This window comes from Hypomesus transpacificus, chromosome 23 (genome assembly GCF_021917145.1).
Source record: "Hypomesus transpacificus isolate Combined female chromosome 23, fHypTra1, whole genome shotgun sequence".
In the NCBI taxonomy this organism is placed as follows: Eukaryota; Metazoa; Chordata; class Actinopteri; order Osmeriformes; family Osmeridae; genus Hypomesus; species Hypomesus transpacificus.
Window position 1 is genome coordinate 2,148,348 of NC_061082.1, and position 26,974 is coordinate 2,175,321.

The window sequence follows — 26,974 nt, forward strand, 5'->3', positions numbered from 1 at the left end:
CCCATCACCACAAGAGCATGACCACATGTCACTCAACACTGAACACTACAACTTACGTTGAAACTGAAACTAAAACACAAGAATGACACAAATCAGCTTATAACTGATGTAAAGTTATTCTAGTACCAGCCCCTAAAATTAACTTTTTATTGAATCAACCAATTCAGTATGTAATACTGTCTTAATAAAGTTAATGAACTGTATTAGAATTGTGTGCTTCTCTTCTGGACAAATAGAATCCCATTTACAATCAAATGTATAACATTACTACAGCTGGCTGGCTTTGAGGAACTTCCAGCTCATGACCAGAAGTTGTGTTCTGAACACGAGGATCCTGATGTGTTCTGAACACGAGGATCTTGATGTTTGCCTCCTCACGTGTTCTGAGTCACATAAGGCCTCAGGCCTGGGTCAGCTGACCTTTTGGGTGTAGGTATGGCTCAGTGATAGAGCATTTAACTGTCAAGGAAGAACTTGCAGGTTTAACTTTGACACAACCTCCATGCAATGGAACTATATTGTTAGATTAAATGACCAGAATCAGAAAGGGATTTATTCGCCATGAAAGTTTGCACAGACAAGGAATTTGCTTTGGCAGGAAGGTGCATACAATAAACATATAGGAATCTTACATTTAGATATATGGTCTAACTATATTAAGGATACATAAACTAGGAATACTAGGTGGAATACAATTAAAATAAAATATACAATAAAATAAAATCTAAGTTGCCATAAAATATAATATAAGTTGCCAATTTACAGTATAAAATACAATATAAAATACAAATATTACACGAATTGTGAAGCAGTGCAAATGCAATTGTTTTAAGACATGAAGTCATTAAAGTCAGTGTGACCAAATTAGTTACTCAGCCAACTTGAAACAAGAGTTTTAAAGGGTTACAGTATTTTCATCCCAGCCTTCGAGGTAATCATTTCATGTTCCAAATTTCTTATGTGTTGACCTAAATCAATAACTTTAAAGGGGGCAGAATGCAAGAGGTTTGCTCTGAAATTAGGCAACAAACTTTTCACAGTTCTGAGTGTTTTCCTCTTAAGTTGGCTTTGAGAAACTAGGATATGGGGTAACATGTCCTCACTACATTGCAACAAGGTTACCACGTTCTACACAAACATCTACTCTCTAAAATACTACAACACTGGGACAAAGTGTTGAAAATGAATACATGACATGTATTACTGCTTAAGACACTAAGTAGTGAAAAGGTTTATTGTGATAAAGCTGAAATTCTTCAGGGTTTGACACGTCAGGAGAGGCTGTGTTGACATTAACATTCTGTGGATATTCATTGTCTAATCCAAGGTCCTGTTTAATTTACCCCATGTTTGTGTTTTAAAGAATGTATGAAAGCTAATTTGCTTTGTAAGTCAAGTATGTGTTTATTCCTTGTTTATTTCACTGTTACTCAGATTTACGGTATCATTTAAATTACTTTTCAGATCTTGATATGCAACAACCCAACTACAGAATTGCAGAGCCCAAGCTTACAATGATTTCCTCAACCAACCTACCTTCACATCATGAATGCTATTGGTTAATTTGTCAGTTGGACTTTTTGCTATAACATATATTACATTTACATTGTCATTTAGCAGACACTCTTATCCGAAGCGACTTACAGTAAGTACAGGGACATCCCCCTCCCGAGGCAAGCAGGGTGTCTTGCCCAAGGACAAGTGATTTCACACAGTCAAGAACCGAACCTGCAACTTTCTAATTAATAGCCGGATTCCCTAACCCCTCAGCCATCTGACATCTCTGTATATAACATATAGATTATATTTCATATCTTACGTAATTCCTTAGGCTATCAGAATACCTCTGAAACTACAGAAAACAAGGCAGAACATTGAAAACTTTATTTGTGAACCCTTTAGCCAGCAGTTCTTGGTCCCACCTAATGAAGTGATCATTCACACATGATTACTATACTAATTTAGATCGCATAAGAACCATAGATGTACTTCTCTAAATCCAACCAACCTAGTTACAAATTGTATATCACTTTTCCTTTCACATGGTCACTTTCAATACATTTTGGTTGAGAAGGGACACCCTTCAGAAGAGATTAACAGCTTGTCGATTCATTCTGAGAAATCATTTTGCCTACTTGAGGCATTTCTTTCCTCAAACAGCAGAAATTGCTTCCTGAATCAACTGACAGTAACACGTCCGCTATAAATTAAGAGAAGAAAGTGCATCAAGTGTTCAAGTAGGTGTGTAGTCTCAGGCAACAGAAGGGAGATGTGAGGGATGAGCAGCGCCTCAGAGCTGGAGACGACCCGGAGTCCTGGAGGGGTGAGGTCATTGCCCACCGTTTGTGCCTTCACAAGTCTTCCAGAAAGGTCAGTCATGGTCCTTCACGATGGCAGTGCTTATTGCGAACTGATAGATCAACCGGCATGCTATCAGCCTACGTACTTTAAAACCTCCACAAAATGGTATTTTCAGTGCCTGAATTGTAAATGCCAAGTGTGGCTGCTCATAGGAGGCGTCAGACACACATGACATGAGAAGCATCTCATCCTTTTTCTGATTTTATCTTTTGGCACGACGGGGGTCACGTCCGTTGCTAATGGTGACCGCGGGCTTGGGGGCACTGGAGGGTCCCCCGGCCGACACAGGGGGGGCCCCGTTACCAGGGGAACGGCCGTTGGGCCTTCCACCCACTCCAAAAGCAGGAGTACTGCTGGAGTTGTTACTGGCAAAAGGTTGCATGGCACCATTACCTGTAAAGGGAAGAGTAGCACTAAAACACGTTGCAACCTAGGACACAGTGAAACTGAGCGACAAGGACAACCATCCTACTCACCTGGCTGTGCAGGTGCACCTGAGTTCTGACTGGGTGGAGAGTTTCCCCTCTGATTCTGATCCCCCTTACCCTGAGAGAGGAACATCAGCTTAGAATCTTTCATTTTGTTTTTACACTTCATTGGTTTAGTAAAGGCTTCTGGTGTGGGGGCAGAGAGAAGGCTTCTGGTGTGGGGGCAGAGAGAAGGCTTCTGGTGTGGCGTCAGTGAGAAGGCTTCTGGTGTGGCGTCAGTGAGAAGACTTCAGGTGTGGGGGCAGAGAAAAGGCTAGCGGTACTCACAGTCTTGTGCTGGCTGGACTGATTCAGCAGCTCTGGGTTGGGTTCACTGAAGTTGGGCACTTCTGAATACACCATGCAGAACCTGCAGAACACCAGGGACACAGAGCCTGAATGAGTGCTGCCATGTTGCCTGCATCCCCTCTGACACTCCCCCGTCCTATTCTGAACAATGTTTAGTAGAAGTAGGACACACTTGTCATGAACTCTCCAACCCACTTTTAATTAGAGCCTGACCGATTAAGGATTTTTAAGGCCGATACCGATGCAAATATTTGGTGATTTAAAAATCCAATATATACATAATATTATATATTAAAACTAATAATCCAGAAAAACCAAAGAAACAGATTTCCCCAACACTCTGCCCAACTAGCTGGGTCAGCTGGTTGTAGGGTTTGTGGTGTTTTAAACAGGAGTGTTGCCAACAGGGATGTTGTAAAGTGCCCTCTGGTGGACAAACTATGCAATGCCAACACTCATAACATGGTTGAAGGGTGTTCTCGTCCAGATTTTTTTTATATTCCTTTATCGGCCATTATGAGCCTTGATTTTGTACCTTGTTTGTTTATTTGTATTGTGGAGGCATAATACATTTTTAAAAATGAATCGACCATTATAAATGCAGATACCAATGGTTTGGAAAATGCCTAATATCGGCCGATAATATCGGCCCGCCGATAAATTGGTTGGGCTCTACTTTTAATACCTCTGTCAAAATCTAGACAGCTCTATTCAGCCGCTGTGCCAGTGTGGAGGGCAGCATCAAGGCCAGTGTGGAGGGCTTTAGAGTGGCAGCATGCTGGGGCAGGAAGGGACAGGCGCCAAGCAGCATGCCAGCACGTCTGGGTGATATTAATAGCAGGACAGACTCACTCTCCGATCTTCTGCAGGTCTCCTCCTCTTCCAGTGTAGAGCGTGAGGCAGCCCTTCCAAATGGAGGCGTAGCTGGAAACAACAGGGTGTAGAGGAACCCATCAACACATGCTGTTCTATATGCCTACTCTATGTTGTTTTCAAATATGGGTGGGACAGCTTTTATTAACTGAGGATGCGGTCATTTAATAAGATTTTATTTTTTTTAAAGGTCGGTTGGGACAGATTTGACTTTTTCAAAACAGTATGGAAGCATTATTGTGTGTATAGTGAAACCTACGACCCTGTGAGAAGGCTAGACAAGCGAGTACACTTCTTGCCCTCTCATGATTACATGCACTGCTATCGTACCCTCGGGTCAGGCGGATGATGTCTCCAGGCTGGATCAGACTTCCAAGCTCATCCCATACCGAGATGGCGATGCTGCCGCTCTTGTCGGCCACCTTACAGGAGCGCACTTCGTGGCCATCCTTGGTCTTAGTCACACGGCCTAAAATGTGCGCGCATAAACACGTTTTTTCAACAACATGTAATATTAAACATGCCACTTCAGTCACAGTCCAACATGTGCAATCACGTGAAAGACCGCCACACCCTACTGCTTGCAGATCGGTATTAGGTAGGCGTTTCAGGGTCCAACAAGCTCATTATTTAAAAGCGCTCCGCCGCTAGTCTGGCTACATTTGCACAGCGGTCCCTTTAAGAAAACGGAAACGAGTCCGGCTCGCACGAGGAACTGATTGCCAAACTTACCAATTTCCAGAACAATGAAAACAATATTCAAATTTTTCGATCCAGGCTTCACGTCTTTTATCAAGAACAGAGCTTCGTTTGTCGGATTTGACATTTTTGGTGGCTAGTTAGGACAAGCTAGCTGGGAACTTGATTGGCCAGCTCCGAGCTAACTGAAATGGCTAGTAAAGCAAAGCAACCTGCTAATGCTAGATATATAGCCTAGCAGCTAGCACTAACTTTGCTAGTTATAGCGAGCTATCTACAAGAAGCATCGAGCTACAACTGACCGACACATCCAACTGTCCAACTTGAAGTTGTTACCTAGAGCTAGCCTTTTGGGGTATTTCAATGCAGTCCAATATTTGTTGGCTGCTTTTTCCAGACTACCTAACTAGTCTTCCAAGTTTCGGGGTTCCCTTGCATTTAAAATGAGCTAGTCATGTGCCCTACTAGTTATGCTAAGCTAACATTAGCGTTCCTGGCTAATTGCCCATGCAGTTCACTTCAGTTCTCCCTCAAGCCAAGTGAAAAATGATAGCTAAGCTAGCGCTAATACGGATACTAGCCAGCTAGCCCTACTTTCGCTTTTCAAAGACTGGGAGGATAGACTCTCTGCCTCCGGCTGCTTCCCTGTCTAGCCATTTTCCTTCTTGGTGGTGTTAGCTAACAGTTAGCTAATATCGGGAAATTAGGCCGTCTAAAAACATACGATTTCGTTTAAAATAAAGATACTTTGTAGCTTGGCCAAATGTATCTATTTTGCCGTTACCTGACAAACGATTTAAGACAGTATTGATACAATCTGTCGCTCAGGGTTCTATAATAGTGATCTTGACAAAGACAGAGCCCTGCACTACGTGGGGTTTAAAGTCAAAGATGAGTTTTAAAGTCTGATTGAAAAGCTGACTGTCCTACTTCAGAAGAATCGGCGCGTTACTGTCGAATTGGTAAAAGGTTAGGTATTAAAATATTAGGTAGCTGCAGAGTTTTGTGCGTCTTTGTGAGCGAGGAGTAAGTGTCTAGCTAGCTCGCAAGATAAAGTCTAGCTAGCTTGCCAACTTCTGCTTTCACAAGTTTATGTGTCCCTGATGCTAGTTATGGCCGCTTAAGTTGTTTGAAAAACACACTTTCTGGTGACCCTGGCAATGTCTATTATACCTACACTAAACCTAAAGACTCCTTACGCATAAGTAAAACTGCCAGACAGTACCACGCATTTCTCCTCAACTCTAACAATGCCCCAACTACGCCAACGTGTTCTGCCGGTTAGATTTATACATATGGAATAGTCCAATTTGTTTAAACGGAAAGGGGTATGTGTGACGGTAGTCCGTACAAATACACGCCAGTAGTGACTTAAGAAAGGTATATTTACGATAGCACACTGTATTTTATCCACTATTTCACAATCGTGAGAATGAACCAAAACTGGACAATAAAATTATAATAAAATACACGACAGCTGGATTTGGTGCATTCCACATTGGCGTTTGTTATATTCTCAATCTGGCCAAGTGACAGAAGTATGGATCTGTCAGACCAATGTGAGAACTATACCTACAACAAATATGCGATACAATGTCACAATGTACAACCATACATACAAATATATGTAGGCTAACAAAGATAATTCACTCTGTCACCACAGTAAACGTGACACCACTGTAAAGTCTACAGTAAACGACAGATATATACAGAGAGGGAGGGCTCAATGTGGCCAGACTGGCCACGCCCCCGACAAAAGTACAATTGCGTGGTTGTTTTAATGCAGATTACTGCCAAAGTAAAAGGAGTTCTGGTAAATACTGGAAATGCAAAGCTTTACTGACTAGTGTCTCATGTCTGTATTACAATCATCTAGCGTCTCAGGTTTTATCCCTGCGTCATTACAAAGAGGAACTAGATATGTCCTTTCTGACCTGTATTTGTGTGTTACCAATGCTTTGACCCACAGCTATTTGAGCTCCATATTTCAATCTTTTGAAGATTGGTATGCCTACAGTACGAATTAGCACCATCCGGTCATATGGCTATTTGAAAAATAATAAAACCAGTTTTACGTTCTCTAGTTAAAAAGATCGTCACGAACAGGATTCGAACCTGTGCGGGGAAACCCCATTGGATTTCGAGTCCAACGCCTTAACCTCTCGGCCACCGTGACGCGTCGTCGCCGGGTGGAAATGAACTTTATTAAAATAAAGAAAAGCTATACAGAAAAAAATTCAAGCACTTGCGCAATCACATTTCCATACGAACTGGTGTAATATTCGATAATACATAGACTATGCTCGGTGCATATTCTCAACGTAATTTCATTTGCACAAATATCTATCTAGTCAACCAAAATGAAAGAGTAAGAAAATATAGCCTGCTCACTCTAGAGGGAGGCAAATGGCTAAGTAGCCCAATACACACCAAAACCTTTTTCTTTTTTGGGGGGAGGGGGAGAAACCACAATGGTTAGTATCAGAGATGGCAAAAGTACACACATCCTTCACTCAAGTAGAAGTGCAGATACTCATGTTCAAAAATATTACAGAAAAATCTTCTCAAGCACAGAAACGACTTACTTTCTTACTTTCCATCTCTGGTTAATATGCAAGCACAGCGAAACTCAGGGGGGGGGGGGGGGGGGGGGGGGGGGGGGGGGCATTTAGTCCAGTGCTTCTGTGGCTTTCAGTGGTTGTTTAATGTCTTTAATGTGTCTTATCCATATATTAAAGCAAAAATGATAATAAATACAAATTTCTAAATAATAAATTGTTTATGGTCACATATTAACATAAGAAAATTAAGACACTTTTCAGTCCTCCTAATATATTCATCAAAGGCGGCAAGGTTCTCACACTGTTGCCAGATTGGAAATGGTATCATACCAAAGGCTCACAATCATCGTATTTGGAGGATAATTATCGTGCATCTGGCAACACTGAAAAGGCGGTTGACCAATAACAGTTCTCTCTACGGTCAGAGCTCGCGCAAGAAGGTGGAAAGTAAGGGAGATAGCCTACCCTTCCAAAACTTGGAAGGCCGGGCGTAATAGTTAGTTTGTCAAAGACCCAGAGAAACACAAATATCCAACGAGGCAAAATCCCGGACGATTTAGGAATCCCTGCCGGACGCATTTTTTAGGTCTCAAAAAGAGGACATGTCCGGGTAAAAGAGGACGTCTGGTCATCCTATTTTATTACACTTCTCCAGTAGGCCTACTTATTAATATTTGTGAATCCCGAGTGGTTACCAATCTTCTTTTGACCAAATACTCTCAGTCTCACCGTCCAGACCCCCCCCCCCCCCCCCCCCCCTCCTTTCCCTACTAAGTTGCTGTTGGATGGTTTGTGTCATGTTGGTTTCCTGTTTGTGTCATGTTGGTTTCCTGTTTGTGTCATGTTGGTTTCCTGTTTGTGTCATGTTGGTTTCCTGTTTGTGTCATGTTGGTTTCCTGTTTGCGTCTCTGCGGGGGCAGGTGCCAGACTCAACAGCTGTTCATTCTACAAATATCTGACAATAAATAAACAATGAGGACTCAGACAGTTATTAAAAGTATTTATTGGTCTATTAAAATGCTAATCTCTGAGAAGATCCAAGCATATTAACAAGGGTTCAGAAGGAGAAAATACTTTGCAGTAAATCTAAGTGTGGAGAAATACCTTTGGCTTAAGTGACTTTACTCTGGATTAATTGTCAGTACATAATCTATAAAATACATAGGAAACAATTGAAATTAATCATATCATCATATGTGATGTAAAATCTTTATGAATCCTATTAAAAGGCAGTTGGTCAACAAGTTAGAATCAGACAGAAACATAAGAAAACCAACAATCACATGGAAATCAAGACCTCTACAAACTGTTGACACATTTGACACATTCAAGACTGATATCTAGGGCTTACAGTCTATAGTTATCCAAGAAACCCCCCTGAAACAGAGCACACTCACACCCTATAGAAAGTGTATAGCTGGATATAGTAAATAAATGCATAACTATATTTTTCAATATCACCATAATTTATGATGCTCACAGTAGCCTACATCACCTATTTTGTAGAAAGATCAACTGCTTACATGTTGCCCAACAAGCACTAATACATTTCCGCACAACAATTTCATTCTTTGTTGACTAGACCTCTACTATGATGAACTCTACTATGACTAACTCTACTATGACTAACAGCACTTCCCCCATAGGTTTTCTTTACAACACATTTTTAGTGGCCAGAGATATCCTGGGGCTGTAAATGTTCAAGATCAAGTATGGAATGTCACCATGTTTAGCAGGGGGGATTCTAACCTAGTTATAAGTCATCAGTAAGGGCCCCCTAAATGCCATCTCACCTAGTGTTGTGGTGGGTCATTGCAAAAAGGGCCATGTATATATATATATATATATGTTTTAAGAATCTCTCTGTGAGATGCTAATGGTGAAGGTTCTCTAAAATTAACAGAAAGAAAATCTACAGTTTACATATAGATTTTACAGTTCCTTATTTTTTAGTTCTTAACACATTCCTACTAATCTATTCTGATTCTGTTTAAGAAACAGATCCTGGCAGATACCCAGACCCCCTGTCCTGTTGGTTCAGCACATATCACATACACGTGTCCTCGGTATTCTTCCCCTATGCAGAACCTTCTATTGCCCTCGTCTCCCTCCTCCCTCCCTGCTAGTGAGCCAGAGCCTGGGCGTCTCACCGGGCCGAGAGCATGAAGAATGGGACATCCAGGATTCATCAGTCACAATACAAGAAGCCCTCGGTCTCTGTTTTCCTTCGCACCACTTTAGGGTTTCTGACAGCGTAACCAGGACCCAGCACACTGCATGGAGGTGGGGTCCACACAGGAGGAACAATATACTAGACATCCAGAGAGAGGGAGTGTACAGGAATGGAATAGCTCTTACTTCTGCAGGAATCCACCCCCAGGACAGCAGGCGTTTGAGGAGGCCTATAGGCATGCTGGGACTCGTCTGAGGGAAGGCTCTGGATGTATGTCTGGGGTGTGTGTGTGTGTGGGGGGGGGGGGTGTAGGGGTAGTGTGTGCCTGTGTCTGTGTCTGTTTAAAACAGGTGAGTGCAACATCTTGTCAATTAATTAAGGCACACAAAAACAGGTGAAAAAGCCTTATTTAAAATACATAACGATCGGCCATTGTCTGAGTACTTACATTGATACATGTGATTCAGTATCGTGATTCAAAGGATTCATAGTAAACACAAGTACACACTCTTAAAACGGGTATCAACAATAAAAGATTATTCTGTATGGTAAATGAACTGCTATAGTTTCAAATGATATTCTCTCCATTGCCTAATCATCTCTACTACTTAGTGTATTATTGTATCCCAATATTAGATAACAACTGACTTGCCTTCCATTCCCCCAGCTAGTCACGTTATTCCCATCAACTCAGAGTCAAGACAGCAGCTTCCTGTACCCTCTTTCAACACAGTAGAAAACCTCCCCATACCGACACCTTGGCAACGGTGCCGGCAACCTGCAGGAACATTCTGGCCTCGGCCAGGCTGCCCTCCCTCCCTCCTCCAGGCTGCCCTCCCTCCTCCAGGCCGCCCTCCCTCCCTCCTCTAGGCTGCCCTCCCTCCCTCCCTCCTCTAGGCTGCCCTCCCTCCTCTAGGCTGCCCTCCCTCCTCCAGGCCGCCCTCCCTCCCTCCTCTAGGCTGCCCTCCCTCCCTCCTCCAGGCCGCCCTCCCTCCCTCCTCTAGGCTGCCCTCCCTCCCTCCTCTAGGCTGCCCTCCCTCCCTCCTCTAGGCTGCCCTCCCTCCTCCAGGCCGCCCTCCCTCCCTCCTCTAGGCTGCCCTCCCTCCCTCCCTCCTCTAGGCTGCCCTCCCTCCCTCCTCCAGACCTCCCTCCTCCAGGCCGCCCTCCCTCCTCTAGGCTGCCCTCCCTCCCTCCTCCAGACCTCCTTCCTCTAGGCTGCCCTCCCTCCCTCCTCTAGGCTCCCCTTCCTCCTCCAGACCTCCCTCCTCTAGGCTGCCCTCCCTCCCTCCTCCAGACCTCCCTCCTCTAGGCTGCCCTCCCTCCCTCCTCTAGGCTGCCCTCCCTCCTCCAGACCTCCCTCCTCTAGGCTGCCCTCCCTCCCTCCCTCCCTCCTCTAGGCTGCCCTCCCTCCTCTAGGCTGCTCTCCCTCCAGGCATGAGAACAAAGGGGCCGTTCGTCAGCCAGACGGAGTGCTCCAGACAGACACAGATGAGATAGTTGGCCCGGAGTCCTGGAGATGTGCTGTTCTCCAACAAGCGCTGGTTTCACTGGGTGATGAGTTATGAGTCCCTGGTTCTCCTCCAGGGCAGGCCCTGAGAGGCAGAGGCACTTGGTGAGAGATGGCTGGTTGTCCAGAAGGGTTTAGTAGGGATGTGAATGGGTTATTCGATTACATTAGTCGGCTGTTGCAGATGCAGGAATTTATCAGGCTAAGGATGAAAAAGTCCAACTTGAACTGGTTTCTCAAAATAAGGGGTACAAAATTATGTGTTAATTTGACTATCATTTGACCATGTATGTGTGTGTGTGTGTGCTTATGTATTTTGACATTGGAGCAGAACAGATGTAAGAAAGTCTTGGTAGCAGGGAGGTCTGACTCATGTTGGCGGTGAAAGTGGCACCATAACAGGGAGTGTGATCAGTTAACCGGACTGCTGTGAGCTTAAGAGGCTGGCTCCACAGGAACGGCTGCAGCAGGTAAGCTGGCCGAGTCCTCCACAGCACTCTGCTCTTCCTTGTCTGGCTCTGGCTCTGGTTTTGGTTCTGGTTCTGGCTCCCCCTTCTCCTCCTTCTCCTCCTTCTCCTTCTCCTCCTTCTCCTCCTCTTCCTCCACCTCCTCCTCCACCTCATCGTTCTCAGGGACCGCTAGTTCGGCAGGGCGGTCAAGGCCCAGGTCAAACTCGGGGCTCCGCGCCTCTCCGTTGAGGGTCAACTCCACCTCGCCGCTCCCCGGGGCGGAGGGGCTGGCCACATCCTCTCCCCACCTCCCCTCCGCACCTTCCAAACTCTCCTGGGAGTGCACCTCAGTGGACTCTCCGTCCAGGCTGCCCAGAGGAGGGATCTCTACGTGGGCCATCTCTGCAGGAGAGCCCCCGGGCTGAGAAGGGGCCTCCCCGTCTCGCACCTTCTTGACTTTGAAGGTCATGGGAGATACCTTGAAGGAGGAGCTCTTGGCCGTGGGGCTCTTGGGGTGGTTGGGCGTGAAGCTCTTCCTGATCTTCTCCCGGCGTTCCGGAGGGACGATCTTGGTGCCGATCTTGCTCATCTTCTTCTCGATGCTCTGGCGGGAGAACGCCTTCTTCAGGCTGTCCACCTTCTTCAGGCTGGAGCGCTTGAGCTTCTCAGCACGGGACCTCTCCAGGGTGGAGTGGCCGGCCCCAAACCTCATGGCAGCCTCTCCCTCCAGGAGCTCGTCCTGCTCGCGGAGCGCTGCAGCCTCATCATCCTCATCAGAGGAGAGGCTGATGGTCTGGAGGACCTCCTCACCGGAGTGGTTGGTGTGGGCTGTGACGGAGGGGGCGGTCTGGGAGGAGGCCTCCTCGTCAGGCTGGGGGGCTGGCTGGGGGACTTTCATGGAGTCCTTGATGAACACACTGGAGGGGATCTCGTTGTCTTCCTAGAGTGGCAAGAGAGAGAGAGAGATTCAAAGTTCCATTCACTGAGTCCAACAAGCTCTAAGGAAAGATTCTTCCCAAACAGATTAATTGCCAGACATGGTATCATGATGTTCTTGTATCCTGAGATTCAAAGTTTGCTCTGTGTAAAACGTCTCATAACAGACTTCATTCTGTAGCCGTGGGCCCCGGCAGCCACTAGCGGATGTCAAGGTTCAAGTGTAATAGATCCAGGCGGCTCATGTGGAGAGACCAGTCTCCACATGGTCCTGCTCTCCACTACTGAGACAGCTGCGGAAGTCCACCTGTTTATCTGCATGAGCCAAATCCTCCCTTCTCTTCTCTCTCTCCCTCCCTTTCCCCCTCCCTCCTCTAAAAATCTCTCCATCCATGAACACAATTATATCCATATAAAGAGAGAAAATTGACTATCTCAATGAACCAGTAAGTGTGTTTGTCTTTTCTGATCTTTCCCCTGTGTCATCCCTCTGGTCTTCCTTCCTCTCCCTCTCTGTGATATCCTGTATCTATCCATTCATTCATACTTTCCTCAAAACAATCTCTAAATCCTTCTCTCCTTCATAAAATATATTCTGCACAAAGATATGCTTACACCCTTTCCCCTCCACGTGATGCTGCTGGTCAATGTTCCCACGCCTGCTCCTTCTCACACACACTACAGAGTTCAGGCTGAAGGGGAAACCCTGTCTGGACACATTAAGCTGCTTTTCTGTTTTTGTGACATTCTGAACATATGGTGAGATTCTTTGTGACAATGCAATCATGTTCTGCAGTATGCGTTGTGGTATATCAACATTCTGAACCTTTCATTAGTCTAGGCAGCCTGAATACCAGGCCTGACTGGACAGCACCCTACAGAGCTGTAGAGATGTGTAGGGGAATCAGCCTGTGGGCAAGGCAGGGTTTACATTTTTCCACAGTGCAGAAGCCCAGGTGCATGCATGCACACACACACAATCCTCTGATACAGACAGCAATATATTGTGAGGACACAAAAAAAGATTCCACCTTCAAAAGCACCAACATCGTCACATTGAGGATAGTGTGTGTTTACCTTCGTAATAATAGTGTTGCATTCTGTTGGAGAAATTGAAGATGTAACACATTTATCCTGTATAAGAATGATTCTGTGTTCAGCATTCCTTGTGTGTAGAGAGAAGCCTACCCCCAAATCTGGACTTTGGGTAACATGAGGCATACGTAAACAAGGTGACCTGGGCTGAACACTCTCTCTTACTGGAGAGGCCATAAAAGATGTCTGGCCTTATCTGTGTTGGGTGAATCATGTGGTCAAGCTTACAGGGGTCAAAAGGCACACACACGCACACACTCAAGCACGCACACACTCAAACACGCACGCACACACGCGCGCGCCAGGTCTATGCAAGGAGCCAATGAAGAAGAGCAATGGAACATTTGCATGCCTTTGTCTTAACCAATGACTGTAAAGGGCGGTTCTGCTTAAATAGCTAGCTAGCGCAACATGCTAGCGGACAAACTTGTAGCACAATGGGGTGTGATGTTTTGTCTCCTTGTGGGCCGGCCACAAGCAATAAAGCTTTCTTAAACTTGTTCACCGACTGACTGTGCAATGCTTGATAGATTAATACTTCTGACACATTCCTACTGATTCCAACCTGACAAGTAAAGGTGTGTGTGTATCTAAGTGAGAGAACTGTGTGTGTGTCTGTGAGAGAACTGTGAATGTCCTACAGAACACATTGTGGTGTTTCACCGTGTCAGAAGGCTTTCAGCCGGTCAGGATGCCGAGCGTAGCTGGAGGACTCTGTCAGCGTTAACAGGCTGTCATTAACACATAGCTGAGGACTGGAACAACCAGACTAATGACCCTCTCCTCATCCTCCCTGCCCACCACCACCCTTCCTCTGGAGACCTGGTACCATCCACCTCATCACCTCAGTCAATCACATCCGCTGTTATTGATCCCTCATGAGGCACGACCTCCCTCTTCAGTTGCCAGGGACTGTCCAGCTGAGCCTCAGGAGCTGAGGTGGAGTGTTTGATTCAGCTATGTCCTTGGGGCATCACTCTAAACAATTAGTTAGAATTTTTTTTCCAACTGAGGAATATTTTCAAATTAAGAAAAGTAGTGTCCAAGGGTGAACTGGAGATGGTTATTCATGCTTTAATTTCTTCTCATTTAGATTATTGTAATAGTCTTTTTACTTGTTTGAACAAGGAGCTCGACCTTCTCCAGGCCGTTCAGAACTCTGCTGCAAGGCTTTTAACGCATATTAACAAAAGAGCACACATTACACTTGTTTTAGCATCACTTCACTGGTTACCAGTCCAGTACAGAATTCAATTTAAAATCCTGGTCTTCACCAGGAGCCCTGAATGGAGAAGTTCCTCCCTACATTTCTGATTTAATACAGCTTCATAACCCCACCCGTAATTGAGGTCATTGGGCCAGAAGCTTTTAGTGGTTCCCTGTACCCATTTTAAAACTAGAGGGGATCGATCATTCCGAGCAGTGGCCGAGCAGTGGCTTTCTACGGTGTGCAACTTCTGTCAAAGCTTTTAAAAAGTAACAAGACTTTGCTATTCAAGCAGGCTTTTAGTTAGTTGAGCGGTTTTTATGGTTGTCTCATGTTTCTATTTCTATTTAAATGTTCTGTATCCTTTATTGGTAGTTTTATATTGCATTTGGTTGTGAAGCACTTTGTGATTTTATCTGCGAGAAGTGCTATACAAATCAACTTTACTTACTTACTTACTGGCATACATCAGAGACTAAAGGGTTCTCTTGTCATCTGTGAGACTAGTTGATCATTTATTAGCAGAATATTTTGTGTATAGAATATTATGTACAAAGCGTCACAGCTGCCTCATCCCAGTGATCTATACATTCCATCAATCAGACACCTTCAACTACACCAGGAGCATGTTGTGCAATGCCTGTTTTTCTGCAGACTACACAAATCTTGAACTCCACATGCAACTTGAAACAGTGTGTAAAGGCTCAATCTTGATCAGTATCTTGTGATACATTCATGAGGATTATACTGTAAAAAGACCTATTTGGACGTTTATTTCTGAATGTGTAGGTCTTAGAGAGCTCCACCTGAGACACGTGTTGTTTGCATACCAGCAGGCCCATGTCTCAGTCCCAGCAGTGAATCACTGCTCAGGTGTGTCCTGCCAAGCATGTGCAGCTCCCAGTGACGGTGGAGGAGTAAATCTGTCATTCTGTTCCCTCTGGAACAAAGACCTTCATTTATGAGCCATGGACTGGAGGTTTGCTGTGCAGATTCCCTAGTTTGTCGGCAATAGAGATGAGTCGAGTTTAGAGATGAGTGATGTAGTGTAACATTTGTGTAACAAGTATATTTTCAAATGTCTTTCAAAAGGAAATGACAAAGATTGATGTATTTATTTTAAAGTAGTTGGGTTTGGGAGCTAATCTCCCCCCAGGTTCACCTGCTTGTGATAGGTCACTTATATAATCTGTCTGCTCTGCGGAAATCAGTGTATTACTGAATGTTTAGTTTAAATACACTTTTTCCTAGATTACCTAAAAGAAGGAGCCATGTAATTATTATTCTAGGATAAAAATGCATCGTTTACCTGGCACATCCTGAAAGCAGATAAACCCTTGTCTCAACATGTCTGGGCTGTGAAAGTAAGTCCTTGTAGTGGGCATAACCAGTGTTCCCGCCCAGAGCACACTGGTTCTGGGAGGGAAACAGGATCTCTCCAGGAATGGAGATATCACCTGGGATCAACAGTTCCAGTTTCAACTAGACCTCTCTGCTGCCTCAACTACTCTCAACCACACATTAGCCAACACATCTGGTGCCAATACCCAGTGCTGGGCTGTGGTGGTTCTGATATAGTTAGTGTGCAGTTGGGTGAGGAAACGATTTGTTTGATAAAAGTGGAAGGTGTAAATAAAGACAAGATATAAAAGGTTCTTTGTTTGCAGCTCTTATCAAAAAGAAAAGATATGGGGGTGTGTCGCATCTATGTTGCATTAAAGCCAAGTTAGTACTTGCAGCTAAGCAAATCCCTTTGTGTATCGTTGTCTAATCATGTTGGCACCTCTGAAGTACCACACCTACAACCAGCCCTGCAACCGATGCTACTCCTTTCCCGCTTTTCAGCTGGTATGATGTGCGTGTGTGTGTGCATATCCCCTTTGTGTGTGCCAACTCTGTGCCACACGTGTGTGTGTGAAGTGTGAAGGTATGCGTGTTTCACAGCACCAGACCTCCCATCGGGGCGAGGCCCAGCCTACGGCAGCACAGACAGCATCATGCAGGCAGAGGAAAAGGACTGCTGTGTGTGTGGGGGGGGGGGGCATGTGTGTGTGTGTGTGAGAATGTGCATGTGCTTGCATGTGACAGCACACACTAGTCTGAAATAGAGATGAAAGAACACAACGTAGAACAGTAAGGAGAGAGTGAGAAAAGACATGCAGCTGCTGACATCCTGGAGCCTGTCTGTCTGCACCACAACACCAGCTACCTGACTTCACAACCTCACTGGTCTACCAACCCTCAATGTTGCAGAGAACATTGTAAAGACTGCATTGTAAGAAGACACAATGTGGGCTCCAGTTCCATACAGAAGCCAGGGTGTGGCAGCTGGGGGAGTTGAGCTGGGTTTGGTTACGATGAACTTGAGTAGGGATATTACCATCTCCTGTAGCCTCCTCCCTCACAGAGGAAAATAACAGTATCCACTCTTACTTCACCTGGTATATATGACCTTACCTGTCTTTTCATACCTCAGGGGTGATCCACTAGCTGCACTAACTTGCAGCACATGTCAGTACTGTCTCTTACTTTCCACATGTATCTGCAGCAGAAGCCTACAGGCAGAGGTAAATCACCCTGAGAGCATTTCAACTCGACTCTTCGTTGGCGTGTGTTTTGTGTGCTCCAGCAGCAGGTGTGTGTGTGTGTGCTCCAGCAGCAGGTGTGTGTGTGTGTGAGAGAGTTCTGCAGCTCCCGCCAGATGGAGGGGCCCTCCCTGCCAGAAGGCAGGTGTGTTGACCCAGTGAGTCAGGTGCCACCAGGAGCAGATGGAGACAGCACAGAGCAGGGAAGGATGGGAAACTTTTCCCATGCTGCCTCGAGGATCCAGCCTTTGTGAGGAAGAGCAGATGTCTGGGATTGATTTGAAAAGTTGCTCATTAGAAGAAAGAAAAGAAAGCTCAAGGTTGATACACAAAAAAGACCCCTTAAAAACCACTGCGCTCTAATTTTAACACTGATTCCGTCCACCTAATTCCTCTCTTCCCCCTCTCCCTGTGATGTCTCCCCCGGATCCGGTAATACAGACTCCGAGTCCTTCCCAGTAAAATCTGACTTCATCTGCAACTACTTTGAATAGCCTGCCACACTGCATTGTGGGAGTCCACTGGGATGACCCCAGGGTTGTGTAAGCCCTTTTCCATTTCAACAGTCGTCAGCTATGGAGGGAGGAAATAACTTCTTTCCGTTGGCATCCCATAATGTCCTGTAACATGTTATGTCCTAAAAGCAGATAAATATACAGCATGTGTTTGTTCATGGGACTGGCCTCCCACCACATGATCCAAGACAACACAGGCCACAGTCACTCACTACATACGGTACAACAACATGAGCAGACCAGCAAGCCCTTCCACAGTATCAGTCAACTGATGATTTACATTTGGTTTCATGTCAAATGAAGGCAAGCCAATTACAAAACCAGGTTGCCATACAGGATGCCACAACAGGTTTGGTAACTCTTCTCCCCTCTCTCAATAACAGCTGGAGACAGGCCATATTTGACTAGCTCACCAGATTGTGCAATAACACAATGTCCAATTCAACCCCAACCCAGCAAGCTAATGCTCTAACAATCCTACACTAGGGTGCTGTCCATGTGCAGCCTATGGCACCCAGGCTAATCTCGTTAGCCTTTTCTTGGCATCTCTCAAACTGTTCTGAGCATTGTTGCAGTGCTCGCAAGGCGTGCATCTACACCATTGTTCAGAACAGGGCGGTGGATAAATGCCATAAGGATCTTTTGACTAAACAGTTTCCGACATCACCATGTTTACTAGGTTTAAGAATGTTGAAGTCTGACAGCATCAGAGACAAGGAAAGTGATTATCAGGAGAACGTGGTTTTTGGTTTAAATCCTGTGAAATGACGTCTATTGTTTTCTCTGTTCCCTATCCTGGTCTTTCAGACCTTGGGATGTTTTGAAAGGATGCTTACTGTTCCTGAAAAACAAAGAAGTAGATAACTCTTGGAAGGAATATCTAGAGGTTTGGAAGAGGACCTGGACTGAGGCCTGCTTTTCTCATCACAATGTGAGACCTTGAGTTAGGTTGGCACCATGACAACCAACTGTGCGCACACCCAATGACACATCATGCTTTTCCTGAAATATCTTGCCATGTGAATGTATACATGTATGTGCCTATATGTGTCATTGTATTTGTGGGGGCAGTTTAATTCTTCTTTGACAACACTGCAAAATAAGTAAACAGCATTTCAATTTATTTAGATTGGATTTGATAAAAAATAAATGCAAGTCTATAGAAAGTTTAAATACATCTTATGATAACTTGTTGCCACTGTACGCGTTCTGCTTTGCTGATACCATCAGTTGGAAGTTGTTTTCATACAGTCGTACAAAGAACTGAAAGTCAACTGAAGTTGTCAAGCCAACCTTGTACACACCATGAATATCTAGGTTTGGCAGTCATTTGATTGAAACTGACTTAGGAGGCTGAAAGAAGTTGCCAAACCTGAATGTGGTGAAATGTGAAAGAGCCACCAGCACTCCTCCAACTATAGTCAAATCTCTCTCTCTCTGTCTCTGACAGTTGTCGCTCTTTTAGCAGGAATACCTTTGTAATGGAGAGTAACCGCCCATCTCACAAATCTATGTTAGAATGTGTTACCTCTGACATTCAAAGGTTGGGATCACCATCAGGATAATGGTTCTAAGGCCTTGTGACAGACAGAGGGTGGGAGAGGCCTGAAGGCAGACTCATGGGTCATCTGGTGAAGGAACATTCAGCCAAGCGGATCACTGTTCTGCCATGAGCTTCAACAAAGGGCACAATGATAACATGTAGTTTGATTTGGTCTCTTCCAACTTGATTAAACAACTAAATAGGTGTGCGTGTGTGTGTTAATATCCCAGAGGTATCACCATGCCTCAAGCCAGGCTTAGTGAGCCCACTGCAACTAAACTGAGACACACACACACATTCCCCCTGCACCCTAAAGCCACACGCCTGCTACAACATGTCCAAATGCATAAAATGTATAATGGAGTCACTAAATATAAGTGCCAAGATTGATGTGTACCATTTAGATAATCGTCACGAAACAGTAAATGCTCCTAACAATGTAAGGAGAAGGTCAGAGCCATGTTTTAGGAGCTGGGCTGGGCAGACATGTCATCTTTCCCTGGCCTGGCATGCCCACAGAGGCTGTGGAAACGCACCTTACTGCCATTGATAGGAACATATGGCAAATCTTAACCTTTGATCAATAGTTGAGTCATAACTGTGTCTGAAGTATTGGTATGAATGTAAACAGTTATGTGTATGAATGTATACCAGTAACAGTCTGGTATTTCAGAAGTCGTCTTCCAAACTACTCTAAAGATGATGTTCATGTAAATGTAACGCACCTAGCCCAAGGAGTTAAACATGCTTTAAGAGATATGTTTGGCTGAATTTGATTGAACTCAAACGAAAATATCCTCATTTGCAGCAAGCCTGGAAAGTCAGCCATCACTTGAAAAGTTGTGAAAACAAATGCTTCTCAAAACAATTCTGTGTCACCAATTCAATACTGATCTTTTGACAAAACACTGTTAGAAGAAATGTGGGATGTTCCCCCCCACAAAGCAACATGTTTGGTTTATATCTGAGTGTTTTGATAGAGCTAGTTGTTGTGTTCCCTCCCACCCTCTCTCGCTGTGATTAGGAGTCTCATAAACAGCAACTATCTGAGAACTTCCCACCCCACCCTCCAGCCCCTCCAGCCCCTCCAGCCCCTCCAGCCCTCCAGCCCCTCCAGCCCCTCCAGCCCTCCAGCCCTCCAGCCCTCCCAGCCCTCCAGTCCCTCCAGCCCCTCCAGCCCCTCCAGCCCCTCCAGCCCCTCCAGCCCCTCCAGCCCTCCAGCCTCTCCAGCCCCTCAGCCCCTCCAGCCCCTCCAGTAGCTAATGTGTTCGGAAATCTTCCAAGGTCGAGGAATCAGTACGGTACCCGTTTGTGTCTGTTAAATGGGGGATGGGTACAGGGAGGGGGGGATAGACAGAGAAAACACTGGGGAACAAACACAAACAAACGAGGGTGGAACCATGCCAACTGAGTAGCCCTGATTTCCGGCAGCTCGTTAGGGCTCGTTAGGGAGCAGAGTGCAGACGAGCGGCAGGGCTGTCAGGGGCCGCAAGCTCTCTTTCTGGACGCGGGGCTTGGTATTTACCCAGAGTCCTTTGCAGCAGCGTGGTTTTCCACCTCAGGTGGCACGTACAGGGCAGCATGTGTTCTCCATCAACACAGCGGAGGAATCCTCCTTTAGTTTACCAACGGAAACAAGCCCTCTGTGCCAACAACCAGAACAACAACAGAACAGAGAGAAAGAGATTGGCTGCTGGTCCAAGTAAGGGTCATCCTCAGTGGGAGAGAGATGGAGCTGGAGCCGGAGGGAGAGAGATGGAGCCGGAGGGAGAGAGATGGAGCTGGAGGGAGAGAGATGGAGCTGGAGGGAGAGAGATGTTGTGGTGTTTCTGCAGTGTGAAACAACATCTGAGGTCTTAGAAAAAGGGAGGGCAACGTTGTAGTTTCACAGAGAGAACACAGCTGGGTTATGAGAGAGTCAATCAGGGTCAACAGAGAGAGCAAGAGACAGAACCAGCAGCACAGTGTGTGTGTACTCGCGAGTGCACATGTGAGAAAGAAGAGGCAGGGAGGAGATGAGAAAAGGAATATACTATTCTCCTATTCTCTTCTGCTAACCGTCTTATAGTTAAAAATACACCAAACAGCCTTATAAACATGGAGAAAGCGTTCTGTTTGGTTGCCTGCCTGGCAGCTTGAGATGAAACACATCAGAAGCCCCTATAAAACCTCTTCATCATCATCATCATCATCGCTGTGTGAACAGGACGGACCATAAAATCACGTTCAAATTAAGTAACGTCCCTCAAGTGTGTGTGGTCCTGCAGGCTGGTAGAGCTGTGTAAACACTGGGTCAGGAGGGCTGTACCTGGAAGAGCAGATAGGACCAGAGGCTGAGCGCTCTGTCAACAAACACACCCTCTTACTGAGGGAGCGCAGCTTGCCTGCTTTCTAAAGATCATGCTGAACCATCGGGAATCATTTGGACCTTTACATTATATCACCAGGGGCCTCATGCACTCTTCAAGGTTTTGGCAACAAAAATACGTTATATGTTGGTTGAATGTGCTTTGATATTATGCATCAAGTTGTTCTTAAAGACATTGGACTCACTTTAATGTCTTTAGTACTTGAGGCAAATGCAGATTTGTTATGATAGCATAGTGTGTGTGTGTGTGTGTGTGTGTCTGAGATGTCCATTATTGTATTCCTCTTTTCTCCATTCCCAGACACACCCTTCCTTGAACAGGCAAATCGCACAAACACACCCCTTCACTCTCCTTAAAGCACATGCTCAACACACATTCATTCCCACGTCATTATCTCACGGAAGAGGCCGTGCGAGGAAGGGGCCACGCTGCAACATTTACGCATACTTGCGCACTTATAAACTTAATCAGAAGCCTATAGCGGACACATCCCTTTCTCTGACAGGAAAAGTTGAATTAACGCTTAAATAACAACTTTCGTGGCACATTTAGTTTACTCTTAATTCTGTTACGTGCATATACACGTAGGCGACGCCTATCAGTAAACAACATGAACAATATACATAAAACAATCAAATCATCCTTGTCTCTGAAGACTAACCTTAACTCCTGAACCTGCCTGTCTGTCTAGACTACTGCACGTCTTCCCCTCGCCCCCAGGTTACCCCCCCTCCCCCCTTCCTAAGCGCCTTACCTGGAAGATGAGCACTTTGAAGTGGTTTCTCTTCAGCAGGTGGCTGTGGTTCGCCTCCAGTCTTTTCACCTGGACAGCCTGCTTGTCCATGCGCTCACGCACCTCTTTCAGGCTTCCGCTGACTTTATGCGAGCGCTCCAGCAGCTTGCTCACGCTGTTGGAGGTGCTGCTATGACTCTTGGACAAGCGGGTGACGTCGCCTTGGACCCCTCGCACGGCACCTTCCAGGTTGGCTTGACGCTGCTCCATCCTCCGCTGGTTCTCCTGCACCGCTTCGAGCATGTTGACGAGTTTGTCGAGTAGCGCCACGACCGTGATAGCGCTCACCTGGCTTCGATCGGTTGGGCTAGTTGGAGAGGGGCTTGTCGGGGTTTTCAAGCCCAGTCGACTGAGGGTGTTCGTGGGGGAGGATGGGGCAGAACTTGGGCTAAAGCTAGGGATGAGAAGTTCCGTGTTTTCTTGTTGTTGCACGGGACTGGCCGGGCTGCTGCTGTTGCTGCTACGCTCGGCATGAGACGCGTCCTCTCCCATGGTTGTGGAGGAGTTAAGTATCCCGAGCGTTGGTCTGGGGAGGTGTGTAGGTGCTGCAAGCTGCTCCAGTGGAGGACTAATGACACAGGAGGAAAGATTTGCACCTCTAGTTGTTTTTTTGGGCGCCTCCCCTTTTCACTCCACTCCAAACAGCTCTCTCTCTCTTTCACACACAGACACACATACACACACACACACACACGCACACACGCATACTGCTGACACCTCCCCTGCGAGCCAAAGGGAGGGGCTTGGTTGCTGTGGAAACAGAGCTAGCCCTAAATTGACATAGAAAGAGGCCGAGGTTGCTACTGTGTTCCTGTGACTGTGCTTCCCAGTGCATGCGTGAATGCGTTTCTAAAGTATGCCTACGTGTCAGTTGTGAATAGTACTCGTTCTGAATGCGGTTTGGTCTGGAAGAGGAGAAAGGTAGAAAGGTAGAGCTAGAGAGCTGTATGGCTTGAGGACACCTGTGTGTTAGCTCTGTTTCATGTCAATGTGAACATGAAAAGGTGACTGTGGTTTTCTGTGTGTGTGTGCGCGTTTTTGTGCACGTGCTTGTGTGTGTGTGTGCATGTGTGTGTGTATGTATGTGTGTGTGTGTAAGTGGATGTGTGTGTGTGTGTGTCCCCCCCCGTATAGGTCTCCTTGTGTTGTGCTTAGTGCTCTGTTGAGGGAACTATGACATGGAAATGTGGAAATCCATGTGTGAACAATGAGCTCATCCGTGATTTGGCATCATTCCAGGATCCATACACACACACACACATGATGTATGCATATACACAATAGTACACACATCCTCTTGTTCTTTCTGTGTCGCTCACACCACACACACATACACACACACACCACACAGAGAGACATTGTGTAACTCGTTGCTCATCAGATTCTCTTTAAACATTCAGGTACTTCCTCTTTAGATCTGTCTCTGTGCTGAATCTATTAGTCTAATCCTATTAGTACATCTGTGTTTTTATCAAGTTTAAAAACCTTGTCATGTGAGTTCATCCATGAGGTAGTCTGGAGGAGTACTCTCTACCTGGGTCTGGAGCAGCTCTGTTAGATCCCCCAGGTTACACCACAGCTTTAGCTCTGTTCCTATTTCACCTTTGACTTTTCAACTTCCTGTGGAGTGCCACTCCCATCCTGTCGTACTTCCTGATGTCCCCCTTTCCCTTTTTAAATGTCTCCTTCCATCCTTCCCTTTCCCTGTCTCTCCCCCCAGTTGATCTTCCTCTCGGAGCCACCAGCCCCTCTGAGCCCTGTGCTGGTCAGATGTCCTGTGTCTGTTGTGTTAAAGCCTTCTGTTTTTCTTGCTTTGTTAAGGCAGGGTTTCCTCTGCTGAGCAAATGCCCCTCACTCTCTTCAAAACCCCCTCACCCCACCGAAACACTCTCTTCAAAACCCCCTCACCCCACCGAAACACTCTCTTCAAAACCCCTTCACCCCACCAAAACACTCTCTTCAAAACCCCCTCACCCCACCGAAACACTCTCTTCAAAACCCCCTCACCCCACCGAAACACTCTCTTCAAAACCCCCTCACCCCACCGAAACACTCTCTTCAAAACCCCCTCACCCCACCGAAACACTCTCTTCAAAACCCCCTCACCCCACCAAAACACTCTCTTCAAAACCCCCTCACCCCACCGAAACACTCTCTTCAAAACCCCCTCACCCCACCGAAACACTCTCTTCAAAACCCCCTCACCCCACCGAAACACTCTCTTCAAAACCCCCTCACCCCACCGAAACACTCTCTTCAAAACCCCCTCACCCCACCGAAACACTCTCTTCAAAACCCCCTCACCCCACCGAAACACTCTCTTCAAAACCCCCTCACCCCACCGAAACACTCTCTTCAAAACCCCCTCACCCCACCGAAACACTCTCTTCAAAATACCCTCACCCCACCAAAACACTCTCTTCAAAATACCCTCACCCCACCAAAACACTCTCTTCAAAATACCCTCACCCCACCAAAACACTAGCTTTAAAACACTCCTCACAGAAAGACTCCAGTAGTCACATGAAGCTCCCAGTCACTTCAGTGGGTTGTGAAGTGTGTTTTGTGATGGGAACTTGAGACAGTGTGAGCACCACCTGCTGACCAAGGAGTGTAACTACATTCAGTGTCCTCAGCCACACTTCACAGCTGCTGTAATGAGGCAGGATTTATCTTCCTGTATGACCAACTCGGAAACAGTTCCCAAGACAAGGCTACAGGCACGACAGAGTTACATTTCAATGAAAGTTTAAATCAACTTCAGGCTACCTATTTCTGGTTGGTGGAATTCTCTGGAACTATGTTGTACCTTTGAAGCCAGTTCACTACCTATCTCAGTAGCAATAGTAGCTTTCAGTTCCAGTGTCGTAAACAAACATGCTGAAACAGGCTGCAGTGATTAGCGTGTCAGTTCCTGTCTACCTGGGCGAGGCCTGCCTGAAACAGATGCCCATTGGCTGGCAGCTCTTACTGTGGTTAGATTTTGCAAGTTGGTAAATGAGCAGGTTTTTTATTTGTCAATATAAAAAAGAACTTTTAAAGTCAATGGCAAGAAAGGGCTCATTCAACAGGTAATGTCTTTGGAAAGTTCTAAAACAAAGTTCCTGTGAATTTACCTTTAGTTTGAACTTTTCAACCATTAACTTTAATTGTCAACTTTCCTACAAATTCTTTACAATTGATCCATTTACATTGTGTACGGTCCATTGTGTGAACACAATCCTTCCCATCTTCCTTGTGTTGGATACAGAAAATCAATAGGAGCTCCAGATAGTTGTTGAAAGGTGTTTTGTTGATTCAGGGTGAAGCTGGCCACTGCCTATGAACAATGCAGTTAATCTATGGACGTGTAATAAATAACCCCATCAAACCACACACCTCATTAAGATTCAGGAACCATGTTGGGACTGTCTACAGCACAGTGCAGTCTAGCCTCTCTCTCCTCTCTCCTTCCTCCCTTCCAGTCCTCCATCTCTCTCTCCTCTCTCATTCCTCCCTTCCGGTCCTCCATCTCTCTCTCCTCTCTCATTCCTCCCTTCCAGTCCTCCATCTCTCCCCTCCTCTCTCATTCCTCCCTTCCATCCTCCATCTCTCTCTCCTCTCCTCTCTCATTCCTCCCTTCCAGTCCTCCATCTCTCTCTTTTCTCATTCCTCCCTTCCAGTCTCCTCCATCTCTCTCTCCTCCTTCTGAACCCTCGACAGAGGACTGCTGACTGGGTCTGTGGAGCTTGACTTCTCCACATAGATGCTGATAACAACCCTTATTATGTTTGACCACCTGACCACCTCTGGTGGCTTTTCTGTTCTGTTGTACAACTGCAGTCATCACCCCTAAAACCCAGATTCAAAGGTGATCCAGGCTATGATGGCACAAGGACATGCTGGGATGTGTTTGATAGTCTGTCCGCAGGCTGCTGGAGGGTCCCACTGGGGAGGAAATGACCTGCTGGAACCACAACAGATGGCTGTGGCTCCTAGTGACCTGGTCACACGGGTCACTCCTAGTGACCTGGTCACACTGGTCACTCCTAGTGACCTGGTCACACTGGTCACTCCTAGTGACCTGGTCACACAGACACATTTTGGCGACAGTAAGGGTAGTATGTATGTGTATGTTTCCATATGTGTGTGTGTGAATGAGAGGATATGTGAGTGTGTGTGTGAATGAGAGGATATGTGAGTGTGTGTGCATGTTTCCATATGTGTGTGTGTGAATGAGAGGATATGTGTGTGTGTGTGCATCTCAGTCTAGACAGGGGCAAACCCCCCCCTCTGGGCCTCTGAGCTCATCTTGGGTTCAAGACACAACCCAGACTCCCTCACGTGTGATCTGAGAAGATGTAGATTGTAGTGAAATAATTCGTGTTTTCATAGTGTTCACACATCAGTGTGTGATGGTAGTTCCATCCATGCATGTGTCATCTCTCTCCTCCCTGTCACCTGCCAAAGCCCTCTGCTGTCTGGTCACCAAACTAGGAAGGGACGACAGTGCTGATGCAGAACACGACTGGACGAGGAACACAGCGCCATGA

The 26,974-nt window shown here is 46.0% G+C and overlaps 2 protein-coding genes and 1 non-coding gene across 3 annotated transcripts; all 3 read right to left on the reverse strand.

Annotated features, from left to right (window-relative positions):
• Positions 1 to 1,869: 1,869 nt before the first annotated feature.
• nabp1a (nucleic acid binding protein 1a) lies at positions 1,870 to 5,992 on the reverse strand. The gene is made up of 6 exons (XM_047047506.1): positions 4,743 to 5,992; positions 4,341 to 4,479; positions 3,990 to 4,061; positions 3,117 to 3,198; positions 2,838 to 2,907; positions 1,870 to 2,754 (listed from the first exon to the last, which is right to left on the reverse strand). The coding sequence occupies exons 1-6, from the start codon at positions 4,834 to 4,836 to the stop codon at positions 2,564 to 2,566; spliced, it is 648 nt and encodes a 215-aa protein (XP_046903462.1). The 5' UTR covers positions 4,837 to 5,992; the 3' UTR covers positions 1,870 to 2,563.
• An 811-nt stretch (positions 5,993 to 6,803) lies between these two features.
• trnas-cga lies at positions 6,804 to 6,885 on the reverse strand. Its single transcript has one exon. It is a non-coding gene; the product is annotated as a tRNA-Ser (tRNA).
• Positions 6,886 to 10,813: 3,928 nt separating this feature from the next.
• cavin2a (caveolae associated protein 2a) lies at positions 10,814 to 23,035 on the reverse strand. The gene is made up of 2 exons (XM_047047464.1): positions 22,404 to 23,035; positions 10,814 to 12,339 (listed from the first exon to the last, which is right to left on the reverse strand). The coding sequence occupies exons 1-2, from the start codon at positions 22,932 to 22,934 to the stop codon at positions 11,386 to 11,388; spliced, it is 1,485 nt and encodes a 494-aa protein (XP_046903420.1). The 5' UTR covers positions 22,935 to 23,035; the 3' UTR covers positions 10,814 to 11,385.
• Positions 23,036 to 26,974: the final 3,939 nt, after the last annotated feature.